General features: G+C 50.5%; 2 protein-coding genes across 2 annotated transcripts in view; both read left to right on the top strand.

Annotated features, from left to right (window-relative positions):
* Nucleotides 1-1523: 1523 nt before the first annotated feature.
* Nucleotides 1524-25298, top strand: TMEM201 (transmembrane protein 201). The gene is made up of 11 exons (XM_041460254.1): nucleotides 1524-1792; nucleotides 6216-6336; nucleotides 6827-7021; nucleotides 8422-8598; nucleotides 9195-9592; nucleotides 9955-10158; nucleotides 18516-18733; nucleotides 19039-19110; nucleotides 20206-20478; nucleotides 20622-20753; nucleotides 21178-25298. Exons 1-11 carry the CDS (start codon nucleotides 1719-1721, stop codon nucleotides 21273-21275), a joined length of 1962 nt encoding a protein of 653 aa, XP_041316188.1. The 5' UTR covers nucleotides 1524-1718; the 3' UTR covers nucleotides 21276-25298.
* A 663-nt stretch (nucleotides 25299-25961) lies between these two features.
* LOC121349633 (forkhead box protein E3-like) overlaps nucleotides 25962-26556 on the top strand; it is a 2123-nt gene continuing 1528 nt past the window's right edge. The window contains exon 1 of the mRNA XM_041460259.1: nucleotides 25962-26544. Coding sequence (XP_041316193.1) covers nucleotides 25962-26544 — 583 coding nt within the window. The remainder of the gene's footprint in view (nucleotides 26545-26556) is intronic.

Here is a 26556-nt window from a genome sequence, read left to right as displayed (position 1 = left end):
AAAATAGACCAGCTCTGCAGCACAGCCCTGGCCAAATCACTGGGTGGGTTGTTCTTCCTATCCTTTGGTCTCATAATACAATCCCTAAGTAATTGCACTAAACAATGGAAGAGAGATGGAAAAATTACATGCCTTTTAAATTCGTTAAGATGAAATATTCACTGTTACTCCGCAGAATTAATTTCCATGGTTGAATCTGTACAGATGGAAATGGAACAGTGAAGAGCCCAACCATAGTTGAGCTTAAAAGTACAGTTTACTCCCAGCACAAATATTTGTCTATGAAGATGTTTTCCATTTATGCATTTTAAAAAACATGATGCTGACATAACTTGGAACTCCCGAATTTTAAGCAATTTTATTGTGCTGAGGTTTTCTTTTGTTTTAATCACAAAAATCACAATTTGAGGCTGGGTCAGTCTCATATTTTGGAGAGACCTTAACCTCTTACTTTCATGTAAAAGCACAGTACGATTGTCAGACTACCGACTGTTCGCAGTTCTGTGAGAACAGCAGATGCCAGCTGTGTGTGCTGAGGGATCAGAGCATAAATGGGGTTATTTCCCTTCTAGGGGACAGCTCCTGACCGAGCGCCAGGTCCCTGCCTTGATACAGACCCTTCTTGTGGTGCTGGGGGTGGATCTGCTGGGGGGCGAGAAGCCTTTTCCCCTCAGAAAAGGGGAGCGGCCGGGGGCAGCCCGGGGAGACCAAGGGACCCATCCCGGCCTGCAGCATCCTGAGGAACAGGGGCAGGCAGCGATCTCTGAGGGAGCAGGGGCAGCACCGGTCTGTGAGGGAACAGGGCACCGATCTGTGAGGGAGCAGGGCACAGATCTGTGAGGGAACAGGGCACGGATCTGTGAGGGAGCAGGGGCAGCACCGATTTGTGAGGGAGCAGGGGCAGCACCGATCTGTGAAGGGAGCAGGGACAGCACCGATCTCTGAGGGATCAGGGGCAGGCCCCGATCTGTGAGGGAACAGGGCACCGATCACTGAGGGAGCAGGGGCAGGCACCGATCTGTGAGGGAGCAGGGGCAGGCACCGATCTCTGAGGGAACAGGGCACCGATCTCTGAGGGAGCAGGGTCAGGCACCGGTCTCTGAGGGAACAGGGTCAGGCACCGGTCTCTGCCGCCGCGGGCAGGGTACGGGTTTGTGCCGGGGGAGCCTGGGTGGGTGTCGGGCTCTTCCCCGCAGGGTGCTGGCACTGCCCAGGCTCCCCAGGGAATGGGCACAGCCCCGAGGCTGCCGGAGCTCCAGGAGCGTTGGGACAGCGCTCCAGGGATGCCCAGGGAGGGATTTGGGGGTGTCTGTGCAGGGCCGGGGCTGGACTGTGTCCCTTCCAGCTCAGGGTATTCCGTGCAGTGCCGCGCTGCGGCGGCCGCCCTTCACTGGGCCTGTCCCCGCCGTCACACAGCGCCGCGGCTAAATTTAGGGGAAGCGATGTCCCCCCGTGTGCGCCGGGCTCCGGGCCAGGCACGCCGGGCCAGGCACGACCTCCCCGGGCCGCCCCCGCACGGCCGGGGCAGCGCCGGGCCCGGGCCGCCCCCGCCGCCACGATCTCGGCCTTTGCGGCGCTGACTCACGGCGGCCCCGCCGCACGACTCCGGCCTCGCCGTGAGTCACGCGCCGCCCCCGCGGGCCGAGGGGCGGGCCGGGGGGCGGCCGCGCCCCTACAAAGCGGCACCGCCAGCGCCGGGGCAGCGCGGCGGCACCGGCATGGACGGAGCCGGGCTGGGCGTCACCGCCTGCGCCGCGGCCGCGGGGCTGCTGCTCTACCGCATCGCGCGGAGGTACGGCCGGCGGGGCAGCGAGGGAGGGAGGGAAGGACGGACGGAAGGAAGGAAGGAAGGCGGGAGGAGGAGGAGGAGGGAGGCTGGGCCATGGCGGGATGCGGCCCGCGGCGGCGGGAAGGCGCCACGCGGGGCCCGGGCGCGGCCGCTGTGGGAGCAGCGGGGCCGCTCCCGGAGCGCCCCGGCAGGGCCCGCGCCCGGCCCGGGGAGACTGTGCGGGCAGGGCCCCGCGGGGTGGGCGGCAGGAGGGCGAGGGAGAGCGGCTGGAAGCGTTCTTCCCTGTCTCCGGGAATGGCTTTGTGTGCCGGGCTGAGCATCCCGGCGCGCTGGGCGCACCCGGGCACCGCCGGGGAGCGCGGCTCCGGCCCATCGCGCTCTCCCCTGCTTCTTTTCCGGCGGTTTGAGGCAGGGAAAGAGAAGATCCTGCTCCTTTGGCTGGTTGATGTGGGGTGAAGGATGGATTGCTGGGGAGCAGGTTTGTGAAATAGCAGCGCTGTTAGCGCAGTGCTAGAGCTAGGGGAGATTCTATACAAGTCACAATTATTGATTAGGGACCAAAATTCTTTGGTTACTTGTTTCTTAATTGCACAGAACGTTCCTGACCTTAGAACAAATTCAGAGCAATTGAAAGCCAGGTTTGAAAAGCATCAGGAGAGATGTCATGATTCAGATCTCATGAAAGGAGAAAAGCTTAATTTGACAGATTCTAATCTAGAATAGCATGAAAGGAATGTAGGGATGTGTGGAATATATGGATTTCAGTCTCTGTAGCAGCAATAGACTTTGCAGCCTGCTCATCTATTAAGTGCTTCTATTGGAGACAAGCCAGTCCCAAGGGCTCCCTGTGTTAAGGTTCACTTCAAGTTAATGCTTTGCAAGAGAAGCATATTCCTGCATCCTCAGTGTGATGCCTGAGGTTTGCTCTAAAGCATTTGCTGTTTATTTAACCGTATCAATGATCAATGGGACATTAGTCCATATACCAGACTTGGCCTTTCTCTGACATATTTAGGGTAACCGAGAAATCCAAGTGGCCTAAAGCAATCCAGTGAAGCAGGCAAGATTTCTTTGACCCAGTTCAGGCTAGCATGCCTTTTGAGGGAGGAGAGTGGATTTGTTTTGCTCAAGTTCATCAAAAGGTCTCTGGAATGGAAAGCATTTCCCAAGTCCTTGAAGACTGCTGGTAAATTCTTTCAGGTGACCTTAATAGTTCCTGAAGGTACATGTTTGTGTTTCTCAGTACTGTCCTGATACTTCCAAATTTCTTATTCTGCCTTGGTTTAATGAATCTTCCATAGTCAGCAAGGAGGACAGCTTAATAAGGGGGACAGACGTGGTATGAGACATAGATATGATGCTGCCTTTGCTTTTTGTTTATCAAGGAGATAAAAGATTTGATGTCCAGATACGAACAGAGCCTGGGGCGGTTATCACTGAGTGTGTGTCCCTGCCTGAGTCCACTGGGCACCTTTTTCCTGGCTGAGAGGACGCTAACTCTGGCTCTTGGGGGAGGACAGGCTGCATTGTAACTTACATCACTGCACTGGAAATCTGTTCTTGTGGCCAAGTCTTGTCTATAGCTGCTACTTCTGTTTTTCTTGCATTGGAAAATGGGGTTTAGTGTTGGGTCTGCCCTGACAGACCCCCCTACTGCCAGGGATGGGCATGGGCACCAATACTTTGTGCCACCCAGGAGTTTCCCTGCCAGGGAGCTGAGCTCTGAACCCAGGTGTGCCACCAGTGCTGTGCCAGCACTTGGTCTGTCCGGCTGCCACCAGACGTGGCTTGGTCAAAACTGACCTGTGCAAAACAGCTCCTCTTCCCTGTGTACTTTTTGTTCACATTTGCTGGCGTAGGCATTTGAATAATTGCTTTGTAATGCAGTTGTGCCAGAATGGAGACTGCTGCTTTAAATACTTTTAATGGAGAATTGGGTTTTTCTTCTAATCCTTGGTAACCCAGCAAAGACACATCCACCAGTGTCTCTTTCAAGACTACAGAAAAGTAAACATCTTCATCTTAAAGAGGGTGGGAAATAGATGTAAATAAAAATATTTACACATCCATTTTGTTATTGCCAGCACTTACCAAGGTAGACTGTTGTTCTGGCAATCCATGAGAAGCATGGATTTCAGCATGACCTTAAATGTGTGTATAAATGAGAAGTGAAGAGTGCTGGGAAGGAGCCTGAGTTCCTCCTTGTGTTACATGACAGACACAAACTAGTTGCTTGCCAGTGTTTGTCAATGGGACCTGCAGAGCTGCAGCCTGATTTTTGTGAGCAGAATAAAGGAATCCAGCAGCTTGTCACAAAGGAACAGGAGTTGGGAATTTGGGATTTTTTGCACCTATTTCTATGGCAACAGATTATAGGTTCACAGAAGGAAGTATTATTGCCCTTTATCCTAAATAATCCAGGATTTAGCCTTTTGTTTTGCATATATTGCAAATGAAGTGCTGCTATTTAATCCTTGGTAGTACTTCCTGAGCCTTAAGAGCAAGAAATGAAATCCTGTTTGGAAAAGGATGGAAAGGCCTCGAGTACTCTGAGGATTTGGTCTCTGATATTAGCGAGTTCTCAGGTAGGGTTTGGCACTGTTGGATTCTCCCTTATAGCATGACTGCTTTATTCCTTTCTTCACCTGTGGTTTCCACTTCTGTCATCCTTGAAATTACTGCTGTTACCTCTGTCACACCCTGGAATTGAGAGCCTGGGGTGGGTAGAGGCTGGGGGGTGCTGTGTCTTGTTTCCGTGGGTGCCAGAGGAAGGGATTGTGGCAGGTCCTGCAGTGCCTGGGCAACAACCTCCTTCAGAGGGTGGAGTTCAGGCTGTGCCCCAGGAGCTGCAGGGTTTGCGTGCTGCTGGTTGAAGCCTACGTGTTGTATTTGCACAGCTTTTACACCTGTGACAGTGAGATTGATACCGCAGGTGCTGCTGCCCATCCTTCATCTAGCTGCTTTGACATGTGCTTGGCTTTTGGACAGTGGCAGCTCATGGATAACTCAGACTATCAGCCTAGATTTGTCTGCTTTAAACTCTGGGCTGGTTTGGGGGGTTTTTTTGCCTGTTAGTTTTAGCAGTGATATTTTTAGATCAGTTGAGCCCCCTTGGCAGTGAAGAAAGTTGAGCAGGGAATATTCATTTTAAGGGGGGTGTGGGTGTTTGCATCTATTTTGAGATGAGAATCTGTCATCCTAGTAGCTCCAGCCATTTTCTTTCAGCATCTGGCAGGGAATCCTCTGTACATTCTGACTTTTCAGTGCTTCATTTCAAGCATACCCTCATTGTAAGTGCCTAAACAGGAGGCTCAGACATTGCTTGAGGGTTTGATGTTTTATGAACCAAGTTTCAAGGCATGGTCTATGGAAATGTGAGTGGGAAAAATGTTAATTGTGGGGATCCAGCTACAAAGGTGATGGCTGAGAGAGAAGACCCACTTGGCTGTTTGGTTGCTGGGTGTCAGACAACACTTCTGCAGCATTCAGATGTTTCAGCAGCAGGGAACATTCCCTAGAGCTGGGAGAAGTTGCTCTCTGCTAGGAGCACTTTGGCTACTGTTATTTGCTCCCCTGCTCTGTGGCCCTGTCTGCTGCTGCAGTGGAGCCACACAGATTAATTAATTCCCTGGTGGCAGCTGGGTCCATCTGTCTGCATAGCTGCCATAGCGAGCCCTGGGCAGCTGCCCTCCCTTGGAAGTGTGACTGGGACTGGTCCTGATAAACCCAGACAGCTGGGCTCTGGTGCCTTGGCCTGCCAGGGAGCTCCTCTTGGGGACTACACTGAGTTTTGAGACAAATGCAGAGCTTCTCTAGCAGGCAGGCTCAGGGGTCAGGCTGCTGAGGTTCTTTGCTCACACATCTGTCACAACCTGTTTTGTGGGGCCACGTCACAGCTGTTGGTCAGTATTGGCTGTTGTTTTAACAGGATTGCTTTAGAAAACAAGGGGCTCATGGATCAAGGTCACATATCCCTTCAGTTCTAGTGCATAAAAGCAGGGGATGCCCATTTCCTGGGTTTCTGCCGTCACAGGCAGCTCTCGTGGATCCTGATTTCTTTTCCTGGAATCCTGTGTATTAAGCATCAATTCTACTGCACCTTCTCATAGAATAGCATTGCTGCTTATGGAGGGGGCCTGTACCCCCAGATATGCCCCTGAAAAACAGTGAAGAGGGTAAATCACAAGGTTGTTATTAACCTTCTGGCATGTCCATGGTACTAGAGCAGAGGGATGATTGTCAGGCAGAATTTATTTCTGCTTTATCATTCTGTCTTTTCATTGCTAAAAGGACTACTCCAAGTCATAGCATTAAGCACACGGAATGGGAAGATTGGCTGTTTTCCTGCATTTCACTGTTGGAAAGCCACTGCTTTCCTGTCCATCAGCTGAGCTCAGGGCTCCTGAGATGTTTGTTCTCTCCCCAGGAAGAAGCCCACGCACGTGACGGTGAACTGCTGGTTCTGCAATCAGGACACGGTGGTGCCCTACGGGAACCGCAACTGCTGGGACTGCCCCAACTGCGAGCAGTACAACGGCTTCCAGGAGGTACGGGGGAGCTGGGGGAGCATGGTGCAGCTGCAGTGCAGTGAATGGACAGCTGGCTGCCTGTGCTGAGCACCCGTGAGCTCAGCACCTCAGCTTGGAGAGAGGAGCCACTGCGCTGCCGTGTGCTGGCTAGAGAGATCGAGACAAATGTTCCTCTCTCGCTTTAAAGAGCAAAAGTGGCCTTGATGTAGCTCTTAAGGATACTTCCTTTGCTCTATGGAGCAATTGTTCTCTGGTTTTGTATTCTGCTAAATAGCAAAGCCTGTCTTGAGCTGAAATCCAGCACCACCAGCCACTCGAGATAGGTGTGCAGGACAGTGGACGGGGGGGAAGATTTGAAGCATTTTGTCTCTTTTTTTACTTATTAATTTTGTTACATAGATGAATGCTGATGAAATGCAGAGCTGCTGACAGAGATTAGGGAATCTTACTGTCAACTTAGCTTTGATTTTATGGTTGAATGTTTGCTTTTCCCCCTGCTTTTTGTCAGAATGGAGACTACAACAAGCCAATCCCTGCCCAGTACATGGAACACCTTAACCACGTTGTGTCAGGCAGTCCAACTTTCTGTGACCCTAGCAAGCCACAGCAGTGGGTGAGCAGCCAAATTTTGCTCTGCAAGAAATGCAACAACCATCAAACCATGAAAATCAAACAGCTGGCTTCATTCTCACCAAGGGAGGAGGTAAGTGTTCAATAGGGACTGCCGTCATTGGAGAATGTCCAAGGCATTCCCATCCATGCATCTGCTATTCCTGCTCTCTTTATTCCATGCTGCAGCCTAGTAAGCAGGAGAGAGCAGTTTTTCAGTGTGCTGTGGAATGATGTTCCAACAGTCTTCAGAAGCACTCTGTGGCACTCCAGTGCAGAGAAGTCCAGTGATTAGTGTTGTAAATTTACCTAATGCTACTTCAAAGCTGGAATGTTCCCCTGTTCTAGATGAGCACTGGAAACTGAAGCTTGAGCCCAAGACATTTCTGAGATCATCTTACAACTCCAGTACTTCCCATGGCTGAGTTTATGGGACCTGAGAGGCACAACAGCCCACTAGTTAACATGAAGCCTTAATAGATTTTGTTTTCCTGAGGCCCTGGCTGTGCTGCTCTGCATTTACAAGTGAAGTGGGAGAGGAATCCTGTGCAGCCACAATTTCCCCGGTTAGGCATCTGTGCTTAGGAGGGCAAAGGGACTTTGCAGCTACAGCTACAGGATTTCCTGCTGAGCAACTTCTTGGCCTTCCCATTACTTAATATGCATGGAGAATGGGATAATGGTGTTTTCTCCTTCATGGTTTTATGGCTCCCTTAAGTTTTGTGCAGAGAATTTAGTGCTGCACTCCTTGGCCTTCAAATGTGTTCAAGCCTTGGGGTTAGACTGTGCTGTAGTATGTGTCCATTCTCTGGCTTGCCTAATCCAGTCTGCTTTGTGTAATTACAATGAGTTTAATCAGAACGATTCCTGGAGAACAGATTGAAATTTGATCATGCTTCATGAGAATATCTTTGGCTGGTGCCCTTTTCTCAGCTTTATTTCTAGTCCCTGCCTCTTGCCAGACCTATCCAGTTGCTCAAGTACTGCCAGCCTTTGGCCCCTCTTTAAGCATTCAGTGAGCTGCAGTGCCTGTGCCAGCTGAGAAACCTGGGATTGTGTTATCCAGTGTGCTTGGATAAGGGTGTCAGTGACAGCAGGGCTGGCTGGTCCAGGGAGGGATGAGCCTGGAGGGAAGGAGCCACAGGTATTTTGTGTCCCTTCGCTTGAGGACAGGAAGAGCAATTCTAGTTACTTGTCTCAGCTATGTGGAATTCATAGAATCTCAACAAAGACAGCAAAATCAGGCGTGGAAATTCAACATCCTGATGTTGGGCCACATCAGGCTTCTCCAAGGCTCTTCTTTGCCATCCTTCTGGGACGTGGAGGCTGGGTCAGCTCTGTGTGAGGCTGGCTGTATGCCTGGCCTGCAGCTTGGCTCAGGGAGCTGTCCCTGTGAGACTGGGGCCATGCTTTGCCCACCTGTCAATAGCAAACACGACAACTGGTGAGGCACCTGCACTTCTCACCAGTTTTCCCCTGCTGTTCTCTCCCCAGGGCAAGTACGATGAGGAGATCGAGGTGTACAAGCACCACCTGGAGCAGACCTACAAGCTGTGCCGCCCGTGCCAGGCTGCTGTGGAGTATTACATAAAACACCAGAACCGGCAGCTGCGGGCGCTGCTGCTCAGCCACCACTTCAGGCGCCGGGAGACGGACAAGAGCTACAGCCAGGTACGTGGGGACACGTCAGGCAGGGCAGGGGCAGGGACACAGCTCTGTGTCCCAGAATCTGCAGCTGGGAAAGGGAGGCAGCAGCCTGGGGCTCTCTAGCCCTGGGAGCTTGGGGGCGTGGCTGCAGTTTAGAAGAGAGAGTTGCCATAGATGATTCTAATGCTAGTTTGAGGTTTTCCTCTTGCTGGTGTCATTCAGCACAGTTGCCAGAAGGTAAGTCTAATGTAATAATAGAGTGGAAGGAAAATAATGGGACAGGCAGAGGAAGGGAGGTAGGGAAGCCAATTTATGAGTGCAGTGCAGGAAATTACAGAGTACAAGGGGAAAAAAAAAAAAAGAACAGTGGGAATTGAATTATGACCTTCTCCTTGTTTCACTGCCCTGCCTGACCTTGGCTTCTGCTCATGTCTCTGCCATTGCTCCTTGCTAGTCTGCAGTAATCCCATGTGGTGTCAGCCCAGTACAGACCCTTAGAAGGACTTGAGCAGAGCAGTCCAGTAAACCATACAGTCTGGAAGTGCTTCATACAGCACCGTTTCAAAACCTTGCTGCAGTTCATTCAGCTTCTGACAAGGTGTTTCTCCTTTCCTCTGCAGAATCTGTGTTCATCCTCCTCTTCCACTTCCATCACCACACCAGCTCAGGTGATACTGCTGCGGTTCCTGGCCTTCCTCAGCTGTGCGTTCCTGGTTCTGATGGCCTTGTACGGGTCAGGCGACCCCTTCTCCCTCAGCACAGCTGTCCCTGCTCCTGTCCCCTCTGGCCCTGCATCCGTGTGGAACAGGACTGGCACGAGCCCCCGTGCAGGCGGTGACAGTGGCGGTGGCGGTGGCAGCTCGGGGCAGGGCTGGCGGGAGCTGCTCCGCCTGCTCCCGGAGCGCCTGCTGGAGAACCTGAGCGTGGCCTGGGCCTACGGCAAGAATCACCAGATGGCAGTGGCTGTGCTGGGGCTCTTCACCTGCCTGCTGGCCATGTTCCTGGCTGGGCGCATCAGGTGCGTGTGCTGGGCTTCTGTCTCACTCAAACTGCTTTGGTAGAAGCTCTCTAGTCCTGTGTTGCCTGGGTGATCTATGGGTAAACACTTTGCAGAATGGCACTTGTAGTACTGCATGCCTTGATTCATTCCATTTAAGCTTGAATTACTGTGAGTAAAAAGCTGCCTGTGCAGCTATGGTAGAAAATGGAACTGATCTGCTCAGACACTTGCCCAGCAGCAGGCAGGGCTGCACACTGTGCTGTATCAGAGGCAGTACAGACCTGCCCAGTCTGGTCCCCTCCCCACCTTCCCTCCCCTTGCTCAGGACCAAGGTGTTCAGTGGTGCTTGAACTCTTGTTTGGTGTTTTGTCCCGTGGCAGGCTCCGGCGAATCGATGCGTTTGCCTCGGTCCTGTGGTTGGTGGTGATGAGCCTGCACTTGGCCGAGCGCTACCTGAAGACGGACACGCCCAGCTGGCTGGACACGGCCAAGTTTGGCACCACGTCCCTGTGCTGCCTGGTGGGCTTCACCGCAGCCGTGGCCACGCGGAAGGCAACGGGCCAGCGGAGACTCCGGCCCCGAAGGTCAGAGCCAGAGCAGTGACGCTGGGGGAAGGAGGAAAAAGGCCTTGTGAACTCTTTGCGACTGGTGCTTCTCTCTCCTCTTGTTATTTTCCCTTCCTCTGTGTCTCTTTTTTAAAGTTAGATAAGCAGTGAAGATCTCCTCTTCCTTTTTTTAAAAATATATATATTTATATATGCACGTAATATATGTGTGTGTATATATAAATATATAATTTTTCCCCATCCTTCCTTACCACTGTGCTAGCATTTCCACTGCTAGCCATGGAAGCTACTTGTGCTGCCTCCATTCTCCCTTCCTCCTGCATCCTGCATCAGCAGTACAAATGTCCAGCTTCCCCAAAGTCAGTTCTTCCAGCAGCTGCCTCACAAACTGCTCCATAAATGCGGCCTCTTCCCCGTTCTGCTCCTCCAGCCAAAGAGATTCTGGCTCCTCCTGTCCTCCTGGTTCTTCTCACTGCCTCTCCATCCTTAGCCACTCACAGAGGAACCCTCTGCCCTGATCCACCATGGGGCCCGGGCCACCTTCACTTTCCTAATGGTGCTGGTCATTTTAATTTGGAACTGATGGGAACTTGCCTCTGGATTTGGAGTCCTTGTTAACACGTGCTGTGGTGCCCAGGCACGCGAGGAGGGGACCACACAGAGCCCAATACCTGGTTCTTCTTGCCTTCCACTGTGTAGCATCACTTACCTGCACCCTCTCTCGCCCTTCTCTTGGCTCCTGTTTCAAATGGAGAAGTGTCCTTAAGTGCTTTTGACTGAAACTTCAGTTATTTATTCAAAAAGGTGCTTTAAAAAGTCATGTAGCTCAGGGTGTCTTAATACCTGAAAGTATGCAGCTGTTTGAAGTTAAATTTTCAGACCTACCAGTGGTTGTTGCTTTCAATGCCAGTTTTCTTTGGGTTTTTTTTACCCACCTGCTCCCCAAGCAACATCTGTGTATAAGCACAACTGGATAAAAATGCCTCTGTTCCTCCACTCCTATAGCCTTAGAAAGAGAAGTGTGGGACTGGCAGCTCATGCTGTGGTATCTGGCCAGCTTTCATTGTGCCTCACTACTCAGTCAGTGTTCATTGCTGAGAACACAGGTTGGAAAGGGTGGGAGCTCTGCTGTGGGACTGCATGGCAGCAGAGATGGGTGTTTTGGGTTACTTGCAGGGGTTCTTTTTTGCAGTCTGGCATTGTGCTGATACTGCTGAAAAAAGGGTCTGGAAATTGTGACTTGGAGTTGAGTGCCTGGCACTCCTCTGCTGAAAGCTGGAGTGGCTGGGTATTACTGTGTGGGGAGGAAGGAACTTCCAGCTGTTTGGGTTTTTTAGAATTAACTTGTTGGGGCTTCTTAGGATAAGCAGTCTGATTATCCTGCACGGTTGTTTGAAAGGCACTCCACTGAGTTTCTCATATGGACTTTGGTTTTTCAAGAGGAAATAGCACTTTTACAGATGATCTGCTATTTTCTTCTGTTCAGAATAGCACAGTGGAACTCACCACCCTAATAGTCTGATACAAGTTAATTTGGTCTAGTGATCTTCCAGTGTATAAACTATAAAATAACCAGAGTGGAGCTCTCACTGTGAAGTATCTGCAATTCCTGCTGAAAAATGCAGACACTACTGGGTGCTGCAGATGCTGGTGAAATTAGAGGAGCTTTTTAAAAGGAAACAAAAGCTATTTCCTAGCTGTTCATACTTACTGTTCCTCGAACTGCTGTTCATTGTGAAAGCATAAAGGTAACACTGCTAAAAGCTCAGAAATTTGTTAACAATAAGCCAGGCTGAATGCAGCTCCTGGCTGTGGGCCTGTAACTGAGCCAGGGAGTGGCCACACAGACCTGCTGCCCACCTGGGCTCTCCTTTGGAATCCTTTTCTGGTGCCTTCAGATAACTGCAATATCCACCTCCAAGCTCACAGAGCCTGGCTCCATTCTGGTGCTTGTGAATGATGCTGAGGGCTGTTTACTCACTTACCCACAGGAGGAATCCAGCACCTGCAAGGTCTGGTTCCATCTTCCACCTTCCCATCACCTCTCAGTCCTGACCCAAAACATTTGTCTTCCAGCTCACAGGCATGGGAAATCTTGAGCTATTAGTGATATAAGGCATCTGGACTTTTTTTTGTTTCCTTCCTTCTTCCTGCTTCAGGACTTCCAAATTTTCCTCATAAAGTACATGTAAAAGAAGACTTTTGTCTGTGATTGTCTTCTGCACTTACCTGTACAGTTTGGATTGAAAGTTCCTCTTGCTGTTCTCCTGTGAGATGTGTCCAAGGCATGAGAGGAATCTCATGTTTGAAGGATATACTGAGAAGGCTCAAAGGAGGGGTATGAGAAGCTGACAGACTCAGTGGGAATGGTCATGGTAATGTCATGCCTGATTTTTGTCAGCAATGCCCTTTTATTAATAAGAATGAAATGTATCTGTCCAAATTCTCTTGCCTAGTAGTAAGGAAACTCTCAGTGGCAGCTTCTAAGGATGGCTGGCAGCCTCTCCAGATGTTTTATTTTCAGGAGCTGAAAGCCAAGGCTGTGTTAAGCTTCACTGTGTCCTGTTTCTTACTGTCTCCTATCTCCTCTATGTATCTGTTTTCCTCCCTTTTTAGGAGCACTTTGGTTTTTTCTTTCTGTTTAAACTTGACTCATCCTCAAGCTCCCTGGGGTCAGGCACCTTTTGTGATGTTCTGCTCTTAAATGTTACGTTGGTTTACTCTGCCTGTTCTTTTCTCTGGTTATCTTTTTCCCTGTGCAGTGCTGGGATGGGATGGGGAGGATGCACACTAAATGCTGGGAACAGGCAGTTGCTAGAACTGTGGGAAGGAGAGGATTTACACTGTGAAGCCTGATTAATCCTGTTAAGGAATGTTTTAGCTCTGTTTGCACAGCAAGTGCAAATCTATACTGAGTTGAAAGTCCTTTAATGTGGGAGATATGTTAACTGCAAGTGACATCCGTTTGTCTTCACTTTATGCAGATTAATACAAATGAAGTATATTTACTAGTTGCACTAATTTATATGTCAGAACATCAGAAAGCTACTTTGTTTTATGGCCAAGCTGTACAACTGATTTCTGTGGTGCTTTGTTCACAACTTACAATTGAAGAACTTTTGTGCTTGTAATTGGGAAAGTTTCAAAGGTGAAACAGAATAACAAAGTACATATTGAAGTGGGGTTCATTTAATGCCAAAGAAGCTTTTGTGTTTGCTCAGGTGTCAGCTTATTTTCCCCACTTCTCGATGCCTCAGCATGTCTGTGCTGCTGCTTCTAAAAACAACAACCACCTCAGAGCCTCAAAACCAAACTTGCAGCAATTGAATTTTGGTGTTTTAGAGACTCTGATGCTGACAACCTCCTTTCTTTCTCCTTGTCTCACATGGTTTTGCTGATGGTGGAGGATGATGGATCTCTAGGGGTAAGGGAAGAAAGGAGGAGCAGGGTGGGCTTTGTCCAGAGGTGTTCTGATTTATAAACTGTAGCATTCAGTCTGTACCAGTTGTGTCTCAGACAAGGAGCCCTGCAGAGAAGTTGTAAGTTGGCAGTATTCTACTGCTGACTGTGGGAAAAAAAACAGTCAAGCCACTACTGCCTTTGCTGAGACTGTTCTTGCCACACCAGATTCCAAAGCCAAGTAGGCTGTTCCAGACACTGCCATGCCGTGGGCTCTGTGTGGAAGGTGCTTTGCATTTTTCACTCAGCAGTTAGATATTCTGTCATCTAGGTGTAGATACCTGACTACATCATCTGACTGCATGATTGCTTGCCCCACAGGGAGTCCAGCAGGAGAAAATGTGTGTTTGGTGCACAGTGGTGCTGTCCTGTGCAGCTGAGGTGCTATTTTCTGTGACACGTTTCCTTCTGCTGGGTGGGATAAGAGCTAACAAAGGTAACTAACAACCACGGCTGACACAAAAGCATCCAGAACTACTGGGTCACTGCTTTGAGCTTCTTGTTTTCACTTTGCTGGGCTCTTACTTCAGGCCACAGAGGAGCACGTGGTGGTCTCCAGGTGCAGTTTTGTTGCCTGAGGATTCTCTCAGCTATGCAGACCAGAGCATGTGCATATCTTAACAATATTAGAGGGTTTTAGCCCAAAAGCCCCTAATTCAAAAGGTGCTGCTTTTTCACACTAACCATGTGTCTGGACCAGGGGATGGTAACAGCAGAACGGAGCTGAGGTGCTGAGGGATTGTTAGTGGGTTTGTGTGTCACTTGAAATCAAATCTGCTCCATCCCCAAGTGCCTGGCTCTGGCCCTGAGTGGCCATGGCTGATGTGCCAGCTCAAAATCTTGCACCCTGCCCAGCAGAGCCAGATTTATAAAGGGGCCAATGTGGGTTCATTAAGTGCCTTTCCCTGGACAAGATTTGGGACAACACTGTGTTGCTTTGCTTGGTGGCACATGGCTGCAGCAGTGCCCGTGTGTCTGCCAGGCCAGCGCTTCTGTCCTTCCTGTGCCACCACTGAGCGTGGCAGGGCACGGGAGGACACTTGGGCTAACATTTCTGAGCAACTCTGCAGGCTCTGCAGGGAGAGCACAGAGGCAGCAACCACGTCAGCATCTCTGCTGCTGCTGCTTCTCTTCTTCCTGAGGCCCTCAGTGACATCAGTGCATGCAAACTGAGCTTTTGTGGCCCTTTACCATTCTAAATACTCTGTATTTCTATCCAGTTCTTTCCCTTCTCTTAACTCCTCCTTTCCTACATCCATGCTTTGCATGCCCTCGTGAGCTTGGGTGTGTCAAAGGGTGAGAACATGTGGGAATATAAAAATGGTGTAGTGGCTTATTATTTTGGCTTTATGAATATTTTTCAAGTGCGCTGAAATTGTGTGAAGCTAATAATCATGCTTAGATATTCTAGGAACTATGTATTGGTGTAATGTGGACAAAGTATTTATTCTCTTATAAAAATTAATATAATTAATAGCCAGATAATTGCTCCAGACTGACTGCACTCATGAAAGGTGAAGGGAGGCTTTGCTTTGGTTTTCAGAGATGCTATTGAAATTGTGTGCTGTCACATACAACCTGCCAGTTCCTTCCAGGTGTGCTGTCACCTGCAAGGACACTTGGCCCTTGGAGCCATGCTCTCCAGGGAAAGGGACAGTACTCAGTCCTGAGGTCAGCCCCTGTGAAGCCTGGTTTGGGACCAAAGCTCTGGAGTGTACAGGCAGGAGAGGTGCCCTGGACATTTTTGGCATGCCAACAAGTCTGGATTTGTGCAGGTGTAGGATGTGCATGTACACACACCTCCCCACTTTGTGCCACCAGCTGGGGGGGAAGGCACAATTGATGCCAAGCATCTGTACCCTAGAAGGTCTTAGTGCAGCTCTAATTCAACCCTCCTTTTTCATCCAAAACAGGACAACAGGCAAGAGACAAGAATTCTTACTCTTGGCAGCTGAAGTTTCTAGCTCTCTAAGACACATATCAAAATATTGATGTGTCTGAGAGCTGTGCCCATTTTAGCACTACTCTCCCTTGTCCTTGTGCCTGTTTTTTATTCCTGTACTGCTCTTCACTCGTGGTTCTGTGGATTTGGCAGGAGGCTGTGGCCCTGAGTGGGGAGGTGCAGCAGAGCAGTGTCAGGGCACAGTGTGCTCTCCCCAGCCAGTCACCTGCTCCTGGCTGACAGGGACCTGTTCTGCACCCCGGGGAGAGCAGCACCCTGCTGCACATGGGTAGCTCAGTTCTGAGGGGACATTGAGGCCAGAGGAAACACTTCACCCCCTGGCTGGCTGCCAGGGCTGGGCACAGCCCCACGCTGCCTGCCTGGGACTGCATCTCACCTTTTTCTTCATGGGCTGAATTATCTGGTAGAGGAGTGGGTCCATCTGCAGCCTGGCCTGCCCCGTGCCCTCCCGTGTCTCCCTCTGTCCCAGGCTGATGCAGCATGTCTGGTAAAATGTGAATTAGAAAGGCACACACCCCTGGTGGTGTCTGTGGAGGGCAGGGAGCTCCTGGGACGGAGCAGGGGAGGCTCTCCTGGCAGGAGGTGTTCCTTCAGGACCGTGTACAGTCCCATACCATGTAATACCCTTCTTTAACCTTCTATTTATTTATTTTTAAAGTATCTGTGTAGCAGAGTTGTGCCCGACTGTCTAGTAACATTGTGATCATTGTAAACACTAATTAAGATACCCAACTTTTGATGTTCACAATATCAAGTTCTGAAATAAACGGCTTCCGGGCCTTGACTATTTCCACAAACTGTCTGACTCCAGAGCCTTTTTTTTCCTTCTTTTTTAAATGTTGCTTTTTTTACTGTTGCCAGAGCCACTTTTACCATGTGACAGATGGCTTGGAGCAAAGGCACAGCTGCAGTGCTCCATCCCAGGGCTGTGATGGGGTTGCTTCCTGCCTTTTGATCCTCTTGATCTCCTCACCTTTTTTTATCTGCTTCTGGAAGAAGTTTTAGTTCAGCTGCCCATTCTCAGGCATGAAGCACATTCCCACGAGGGCTTTTAGCAGCATTGAGCCCTCTTGACATGGCAGTGGCAAACACTGAAGAGTGCAGAGAACAGGAGCAGTATTTTGCACTCTGGCAGGAATTTTTTAGAGCAGATCAGTGTTTAGGACACACTTTGGTCAGAATTCAGTCCTAAGGCATTAATAAGCTATAGTTAAAATCCTTCAGCTCCTCTTGGCTAGTTCCTTTTCTGGATGGCTCAAGACAAATGATTCTTCACTGCCCTGAGGATCTGGCTGCACTCTCTGGGTGAGGTTAGCAGTGGGGCTGTTGAGCAGCAGAGCCATTGGAAGCCTGATCCAAAACAGTTTCAGTCCCAGGACTGTGGTTATGAGTGATAAATCACTATAATAGCTTCCAGCCCATTAAATGAAAGACTTCCAAAAGCCAATAAACCAGTTAAGCTGTTTTCTGCTGCAGCAAGGAGTTGTGTAAAGTTGTGTCCTTTGGCCCAAAGACACAGAAGGTGCAAAGTTAGGACAAAAGAGCCATGCTGCTCACAGGTTTGGCCCTCCACAGCCATGGCACAGTGAGGGGTAGGTATCACTCTTCCTCCTATGATTCACATCAGTCCTGAGCTGCACTTCTAATTCCCTTTCCCATTCATTTCCTCTTACAAAGCTGAGCTGGGCACATCATGTGTGTGTGGTGGGGCAGATGTGTGTGGGGGTGCTCTGAAGGGCTCCCCATGGGTGCAGAGCAGGGCCCCCTTCTCAGGTCCTCTGGGACCTGGAGAGGTTGGGGCTGCAGGAGCAGCACATCCCTGGCTGCTGTGAGGCATGTCCTGCACAGCACCCTGCTTGGCTCACGTGCTCAGCCTCATTACGCTGGGCAGGATTGGTGGTGGCTGCCTCCTGCTAGCAGATAAGGAGTTTATAAGATACTTTAAATTGTAATCTTCACTCTAGAGTTAGCATGGCATAATATTGCTGCACCTCTTTCATCTCCAGGGCAGAATGACACGTGCATAAATCACCCCCCGCTGCAAGGCTGAGATTTTCCTCACCCTCTGATTTACTCCTGGCTTTCCTCTGACAGAAGAAAAGCCATGTAACCATGTTGCTGCTCTCATCTGTCTCTGTTTCCATCAGAAGTGAGATTAAGCCACCAAATATTGCATCTGCTAAATTGTATCTGCAAAGTCAGATATCTCAGTTTAAAAACATGTGCACTTTATTCTCAGTTCTTCATCGTGATTTATTTGACAGTTCTATTACCTGTTTCTGACTAAAAAAATCTTACAGAGGAACAGAGATTCTGGTTCCTATTCTAGACTTTCTTTCATGTATTTTCATTCATTCAATTGTTAAAAATAATACAAAATTCCTGTATTTTATCATCTGGACTTCTTAAAGCATTCTCTGGGTAATTTTCTCATCCAGGGTATTTTCACTGGCATTCCTAAACTGTTCCACCCTCTTTTCCACCCTGTATTGTGGGACAGGTTGGTGCACAATAATTTAAGTAAGGTCGGGCAGTTCTTCTCCCAAAGTGTAGGAACATTCCCGTAAACTCTTCAGCACTCCTGCACTGAAAAGCTAATCCAAACCTGGTCACAAAACAAGTGTTCTGCAAGTAAAGCTAGTCCAAACCTGGTCACAAAACAAGTGTTCTGCAGGTAAAGCTAATCCAAACCTGGTCACAAAACAAGTGTTCTGCAAGTAAAGCTAATCCAAACCTGGTCACAAAACAAGTGTTCTGCAAGTAAAGCTAGTCCAAACCTGGTCACAAAACAAGTGTTCTGCAGGTAAAGCTAGTCCAAACCTGGTCACAAAACAAGTGTTCTGCAGGTAAAGCTAGTCCAAACCTGGTCACAAAACAAGTGTTCTGCAAGCATGAGAGAGGCAGTTGCTGGGATTTCTCATTGCTAAGTGTCTGTCCTGCGTGTCCTTTGCAGGTACCTCTCTGGGGACTCCATTACTGTCTTTCCCAGCAGCCCTGGCACAGCCTTCCCTTCACCTGCCACGTCTCTGTTTGTCCCAACACCACCCAGTATCCTGCACCTGACGAACCAGCAGCTCTTCAGGTCCCCACGCAGAGCTGCCTCGTCCTCTCTTCCCGGCCGTCTCAACAGGGCCCTGTCCCTGGGCACCATCCCCTCGCTGGCCCGGGCAGGTGAGTGCAGGGCTGGCCCACGGGGAGGGGGCTGCAGTGCTGCTGAGGAAATGGGCTGGGAGGGATCCAGGTGAGTGCAGGGCTGGCCCACGGGGAGGGGGCTGCAGTGCTGCTGAGGAAATGGGCTGGGAGGGATCCAGGTGAGTGCAGGGCTGACCCAGAGGGAATGGCACTGGATCCACCTGTTATAGTCCCTGCTCCCAGGGATGGCTGCTCCTGTGCATAGAGGAGTATGCAGCATTAGGGTTTGGGGTTTGGCAGCAGCTGAACCAGCTGGGTTCAGATTGTTTCCTTTTTGCTTTTAGATTCTGGCTACTTGTTCAGTGGGAGCCGGCCGGCCTCGCAGTCATCCCAGTCCAAGGAATCCCCATCATCAGGTACTGCTCCAGGCCTTCCAGAGCAGCAGTCTTTGCAGGATTTGCACTGAGTGGGTTGAAACACGTGGTCTGGTTGAATTCTTTCCTCCCTGCTCGCATTCCAGTGAAAATGTCCATTTTGCTGCTAGAAATGCTGCAGGGAGAGTCCCAGCTAGAAGTGGGATGGCGTTAAAATCAGGTGCTGTGTGCGTTGGATGTTCTTCCTTGGAGAGCTCACGGTGGCATCACTGAGACAAAACAAGGAGCCCTTTGCTGATTAGAGCAAGCTGAGCCTGCTTGGGCAGGAGACTTCAGCTCCTTCCAGGGCAGCTCTTTTGTAGCTTTCCCAGCAGAGTGCAGCAGGTGCTGGTTTGGCTGCTCCATGACCTGTCTGTTGCCCTTCTGGCCCAGACGGTCCCTGGGCTGTTTGTGCTGCTGCAGAGGCAGTCACACCCCGGGCCCTGCAAACCTCCTGCTCCCAGTGCACAGCACTTCCTCAGCAGCTCTGAACTGCCAGTACAGTTCATTCACCTGCAAAATGCATTGTGCAGGCTCTCCTGGATGGGCACAGCTGGGCAGACAAAGCTCACCAGGCTCCTGATAACCTGATTCCTGAGTCATTCCTGAGTGTGCTAAAGTACCTGTGGGATTTCTCTGTGTTTTGCAGTGTGGGAACTCAAATAAATAATGAATTGTAGTACAAGACACATTGGTGGACATTTGCAGCTCCCATTCCTTTTCCTTGTAGTGCTGTTAAAGAGAGCTGTGCCTGTTGCAGCAGGATGCTAACCCGGTGGTTTTGTCCATGGGGTGTTATTACCAGAGGGGTACTGGGGACAGCTAAAGGTGATACAGAGACTCTATCATTAGAAGGTATGAAGAAGACACTTTATTATTAGAAATCTACAGTTTTTATAGAAACAATGGTGGATTTAAGATTTGATTGGCTTTTAGCAATCTTCTCTCACACTCTGGAGAACCATATCTACAAACAATGATTACAGAAAAAGAGATAATAATTTTGAATTCTTCCTTTCACATTTCTTTTAAGAATTCTGGGAGAGCTATGTCTCTCGTTCAGGGGCTGTGTAACTACCGCAGGTGTTTCTGTTGCAGATCCCTTCTCGCTGCTGGCGGGCAGCCGTGCCCCGTCCCGCCTGCCGTCCCCGGCGCCCTCGGTGGCCGGCTCGGTGACCTCCAGCTCGGGCTCGCTGCGCTTCCGCCGGCCGCTCATCAGCCCCGCCCGCCTCAACCTGCAGGGACAGAAGCTGCTGCTGTTCCCGGCGCAGAGCGAGGCCCTGCTGAGCCCGAGCGGCTCCGAGGAGCACCCCGACAGCAACGCCTTCTCCCCGGAGCTGCCCGGCTTCCCCAGGAAGAGCCTCGCGCCCGGTACGGCAGCGCTGCGCTGCCGCGGGCACTCGCGGCAAGGAGCTGCCTTGGAAGCTCAGCCCTGCAGCTTCTGGGCCACTACGGGTGGGGAGCCTTCGGGAGAAAGCCGGGTGGTGAATTCTCCTGTCTTTTTCTCCTTGCAGATATGAGATCTGCTGTGGAAGGGGGGAGTATTTGCAGCGATAATTCCATCAAAAAGGAGGATCACTCGTCACACTCATCTACCTGCGTGGTAGACACAACTACCAAAGGGGAAGATTTGGCAGGCTGGAGAGGTGAGTACGAGTCTGGTGACTGCTTCCTGCAAATGTGAGCATTTCTGTGAGGGTAGCTGAGATCTTTCCTGGAAATCAAATTAATAAGTAGTTGCAAAATGGACCTTGTGCCTGCTATTCTAAGATCTTAACAAAGCTGTTCCTGTTCTTTGTCTGAAGAAAAGAGCACTGACAAAGTGCTAAACTGAGACAGAAGAAGAGGGGTGGGGATGCAAGTGTCAAGAGCATGAGATGAGATGAAAATAGAGCCAAAAGAGAGCAGTGGAGTCTTTCCTGACAGGAAAAGTGCTTCAGCAATTTCTGCTTGTGCTGAAACACTGGCAAGAGAGAAACAGTACAACATACGTTCACTTTTACTTATCAGTTCTTTAACATCTCTTTCTACTATTCCCTGTTTTCCTCTGTGTTCTCCCCTTCTGCCAAGGTCGCTTTGGTACCTCTGCCCTCCGGGGCCTGCTGGCCGTGAGCCTGACCCTCAATGCTGTCTTCACATCAGCCTATGTCTACAGGAGCCTGCGCTGACTTGTGCCAACACTCCCTTTCTCTCTGGTTCCTGGTCCTGAGGAGATGAGAACAACTCAACCATGGCTCCATGGCCAAGGCCATGCCACCGGTGCATGCTGTTCATTAAAAAACTACTGTACACTCAGCTGGCATGAAAAGGAGCCTGGGCAGCTGCTGCCATCACTTGCAGGTAGAACACACCCAGGACTGTCCCTGGAGATGGCAGGCAGCATTCCCAGCTCCAGCTCCAAGCAGGAGGCCAGTCCAAAGGCCACACACTTCCTTTCAAAAGAACTGACCTGAGACACAAGCCTGAAAATGTGTGAGCTGCGTTTTTAGGAACCTACCCCCAGCTCTTCTTTCTGACATATCGACCTCGTGCTGATGGTGCTGGTAAAATGGGGAGAATTAGAACAAATGAGCTGAAGAAGAGGGATGGCTTAGTAGCTGGTGCTGGGCTTTGGCTACTGTAACAGCATCCCCAGGCTCTGCTCAGTGGTTCCTCTTCTCTCTTCTCTCTGGCATTCTCCTCTAAATTGTCAGTGAACTTTCTTTATTTGCCTTAAGCTTACCTAAGCACATGGGTGACCTTGGCTGCTCTGTCATGTTCTTGTATCTTAGATGTCCTTGTGCTTCCAGCTGGACCTGGCCCTGAGGCTGCCTTCACCAGTTCCACTCTGGCCGTGCTGGTTCTCAGCCCCCGTGTGTGCCTGTGTCCAGCCAGCTCTGTGGCTGCACAGCCCCCAGACAGACACCCTGTGCTGGCTGCATCAGAACCTGGAAGCCCCTGCTTTGCTTTGCCCAGCAGGCATTAACTGAGTTACTCTGAAGTGGGTAAAAGAAAGGATTCCGGTGTGATTTGCACCACAAAGGGCTCCAGCTCACAGCTCTGCTGGAGTTTTCACTGAAGCAGTGAGTGGCAGAGCCTGTTCTTGCTGTAAATCGCACAAATCTCTTCTGTTAGGGGTAGGTGAGGAGCTGTCTGATTGTATGCATCTATCCAGAAACCTGACACCTCCGTCTGATGTTGGCATTTGCTAAGTAACTGTTTAAGAAATTTCTTACTTAGTAAAATGCCCAGGTGCTCTCAGTGAGAAATGCCAAACCTGCTTCTGGACAATTCAGACTTCTGGATAGATTCTTCTTTTCTAGCCTAAGAAAAGTAGTAGATTTTGAAAAGCAGTTTGTAATTTGGGTATTTCTGCTTTTGGGTAAGTCTTCAGCAGTGCTTAGAATTCAGGGGCCATTTAGAATGTTGTGCTGAACACGCAGAATCATTTAGTGCATCTTAGGGGAAAAAAAGAAATCCTGATCTTGATGTTTTGGTTCCCAAAAACCAAGTGCAGAGAGAAGATTTACCAGTGTGTGAAAAGTACCTGGTGAGAAGAGAGCTGACTGGCATTAGCTGTGTATTTCCTGAAGCAGGACTCGGATCTGTTAGGAGTTTTTCTGTTGTTTCTTCCTTTGGGCTCCTTTACCTCAAATTTCACTCCCCCAACCCACTGTGTTTGCCTCCTGAATTGGTGATTACTGTCCTTCCCTCCCTTCCAGTTCGCTGCTGTTCCTCTCTTGTGTTCTGCATGTGCCCAGAACAAGGTGTATCTGCTGCTGGCCATTCTCTGAACCTGGAGCCCCAGCTCTCAGTGATGATCAACTTTCCTTTCACTTTGTTTTATTTTTTGTTGCATGTTTTAGTTGAGTTCCTCCCCAGCCTCTCTTGGTAGACCATGGGAGCCCTAGCCAGACTGATCAGCGTGCATGTGACAGCGTAGTGGGGCTTTGCTGCTGCTGATTCAAGCACTGAAAAGCTGAGTGTCTCTGTGTTTTCCCAGTCTCCCTGCATGGTTTGAGCTGCCCACTTCCAGCTGCTGCTCCTGCCCTCCCTGTGGGTGAGACTGGTCCCTGCTGTGCCTCGCAGGGGAGGCCAGGCTGCGCAGGAAAGGTTGCTCCTGACTCTGCAGGACTCGGCCTCCTCAGAGAGCTGTGCAGGCTGCACCTCCTGGACAAAGGCCCAGAGCCAGGAGAGACCTGCAGCACAAAGCTGTGCTGCAGATGGATGATGAATTCTATTGCAACTTGCATGAATTGTTCCTTGTAGCCAAACCGGGCCCATAACCTTGTTGTAAAGAGATTTTTATCCCTTTTATAGACTTTGCACGCTCACCCGAGCACGTGTACAGGCAGGATGATGGCAGAGCAGCTGCCAAGCTTCTCTTTGAGCCTCTGCTCTCTGGGTTTCGTGGTGTTCTGGTGCAGTGTGTGACATCCCATTCACAGACCCTTGTCCTCCCTAGAGGCCTCCTACACAGACAAGCTGCCAGAAGATGCCGTGGCTTTGCTTGTCCCTGTCACCCAGCAGATGTGCACTGTGACTTCGTGTATGCAAACCTCCCACTCTCACCTCCCAGCCTGCGCTGAGTTTCACCACCACACTCGACCAGATTGCAATACCAACCTTCTCCTCCTCTCCAGGAGCTGCAGCATCTGCACACACCGCGTTCCGGAGCAGAGCCCTGTCACCTGTCACTGCGCTTCTGTGGCTGCTCACTCAGACTGTTCTTGGGAAGGGGTTTGGTGACCTTGTCCAAAGCAATAGGGAGACTTTGGGGTTCATACTGAAGAGGAAAGTTTTTCATTCTGGTGCTAGAACTCTCTCCCGTGGTGCTCTCACGGTTGTGAAGCCTTTGCCTGAGGAACACACGAGCGTGTGTGAGTGTGAGTGTGTGTGTGCATGCAGATGTGCAAAAACATTTGCAAGGTTTCTTCATTTCAGAAGATCTGAGCCCATCTTTGTCTTTATATTGTTGGCCTTAATCTAGCTCGTAGATACTGTGTCTATCCTGCTGCTCTTTTCTGTACAAAGCTGGTTTGGAGGAAGCAGGAGTTTATCTGTTCCCCTGTAAAAATACCTGTGACTGATGATGTTGATCTTCATACAGTGTTGTTCAGGGGGAGATTTTATTTTTCTAATACTTTTCCTACTGTAAAAACTGTTGGAGTGTATGGAGTGGGAAAGATCTTTACAAAATGGCCTGATAAAGATCTGAACGTGACTTAATAATACCAACAATTAATGATCAGGTCGAGTATAAATGAGATTTATTTCCAGACCTTTTCCATCTCCTACTTTCCATTGAAAATGTCCAGGTACTTTTTGTTTGGCTATGGGCTTGTTAGGCACGTTCTGAGACCTTGCAGATACTTTAGATGATTTTGCTGTTCTGAATTAGAAAGAATTTGTATTTTGGAGTCTGGTTCCAGTTCCACAGTCTGGGGAGTTTGGCAGATGTCACAAATATTATGCATATATCTATTTGATGGGATAGAGGGAGTGGTTAGAACGAGTTGCTGATTTCTGAAGTTTATCATACCTTTTTACATAAAATCTTAAACATTAAATTGGTCACTAGGGGGGGAAAAAACTCATTGCTGGCATATGTAGGCCAGATTCACTGAATTTTAGGCTGTTTGTTCAAGCAACAGATGAGGCCTGTGAATGTTTGATTCCCACTCCCTCTTCCTGGGTGCTGGGAACATCTGTGAATCCCTGCTGAACTGGCTGGGTTCCTTGTAACAGGGCAGCTGGACTGAAGGGCTTCTTTGCCTCTGAATGCTGCTATATTTTTTCTTCCAAGCACCATTCCTGGAAATAACAATGGTCTTAACCTCTCTGGCAGACATTTGTTAAAAGGCTAGGATGGGCCAATTTGGCCCATACTTTTTTTCCTTTTTTTTTTTAGATATATGTTGCATCCAGAAATTATCATCACTGTGTTCTGGGGTGGGAGTAAGGTACAGAGTATTTTTGGATTGAATGGGTATCTAGAGAGGGTGAGGTGGACAATTTCAAGTCCTAAACCTTATTTCCTGTGAAAGAAAGACTGTATGTTATGTGTGTCTTCTTTGGGGAGCTCTGTCACTGTACAGTTTAGTTGAACATGCTCCAAGGAAGGAGAAGCTGTTCCTCGGATGTTTTTAGTTCATGCTTTGTGTTTAAAGAGGAATATTTTTCTTTAAAAAATAAAACCGGATAAGTTTTCACCTTAGTGTGAGTGGTCCATTTATATGCACACCCTACTTCTGTGTTCATTGGGCATTTAAGTGGGGTTTTTCTAAGTGAAATAGTGACTGAGAGTGTTTATGTATTATTGTATGATCTTTAAATTATGATTTCATTTTGTAATGTAAATTAGGGGACAGGTGGCATAAGCTGATCAAATCGACATTTCTTAAAGGAGGATGTATTTTAATTAAATGACTGGCAACAGCTCGCTCCTAATTCTGCACACACAGGTGTATTTGAAGGATTTAATGGCTTGCAGAGGTGCGACACTGGTAGAATCCACGTTGCTGCGGGGGAGCAGCTCCTCCATCCCCCTCCGGTGCCGGCAGGACCGGGAGCGGCCCCGGGGCCGGGGCGCTGGTGCGGGCTCAGGGCTGAGCTCGCCCCTGGCCCTGGGGCTGTGCAGCGGATCCGCCGCGGGGGAGAAACGAGGGGGGTTCCACCGGCTTCGCTCGCAGGGACCGACCCCCGGTCGGTGTAGGCTGAGCTGTGCCCCGAGCTGCGCCCGCAGCCCCCGGCGGGCCCGTCCTGACCCGGCGGCGACCCCGAACTGACCAGACTGGGCTGGGCCGGGGGCGGAAGGGTGGCGGGGAGAGGGTTTAGAGGGGCCCGCGGGGCTGGGGCGAGCGGAGAGCGGGGCCATGGCCGAGACCGAGCCCGGGGAGCGGCGGGCGGCACCGGGCACCGGGCCGGGCACCGAGCGGGGCACGGAATGCATCACCGGGCCGGGCACCGGACCGGGCACCGAATGCATCACCGGGCCGGGCACCGAGCGCATCACCGAGCCGGGCACCGAGCGCATCACCGGGCCGGGCACCGGGCCGGGCACCGAGCGCATCACCGAGCCGGGCACCGGGCCGGGCACCGAGCGCATCACCGAGCCGGGCACGGCGGGGTGGCCGCAGAGGCCTCCCTACTCGTTCGTGGCGCTGATCACCATGGCCATCCGGGCCAGCCCCGGGCAGCGGCTGCCCCTGAGCGGCATCTACGCCTACATCGCGGAGCGCTTCCCCTTCTACCGCGGCCCCGGCCGCCAGTGGCAGAACAGCGTCCGCCACAACCTCAGCCTCAACCCCTGCTTCCGACGGCTGCCCTGCCGCCGCGGCCGCCCCGGCGAGTGGGCGCTGGACCCCGCTTTCCAGGACATGTTCCCGGAGGGGAATTACCTCCGCCGCCGCCGCCGCCTCTGCCGCCGCCCGTCCGCATCGCCCGCGCCGCCCTCCGGCATCCCGCCGG

Source organism: Pyrgilauda ruficollis, unplaced genomic scaffold (genome assembly GCF_017590135.1).
Source record: "Pyrgilauda ruficollis isolate IOZ18807 unplaced genomic scaffold, ASM1759013v1 scaffold141, whole genome shotgun sequence".
Lineage (NCBI taxonomy): Eukaryota > Metazoa > Chordata > Aves > Passeriformes > Passeridae > Pyrgilauda > Pyrgilauda ruficollis.
The sequence above is the reverse complement of the archived record's forward strand: the minus strand, read 5'-3'. Positions and strand labels throughout refer to the sequence as shown.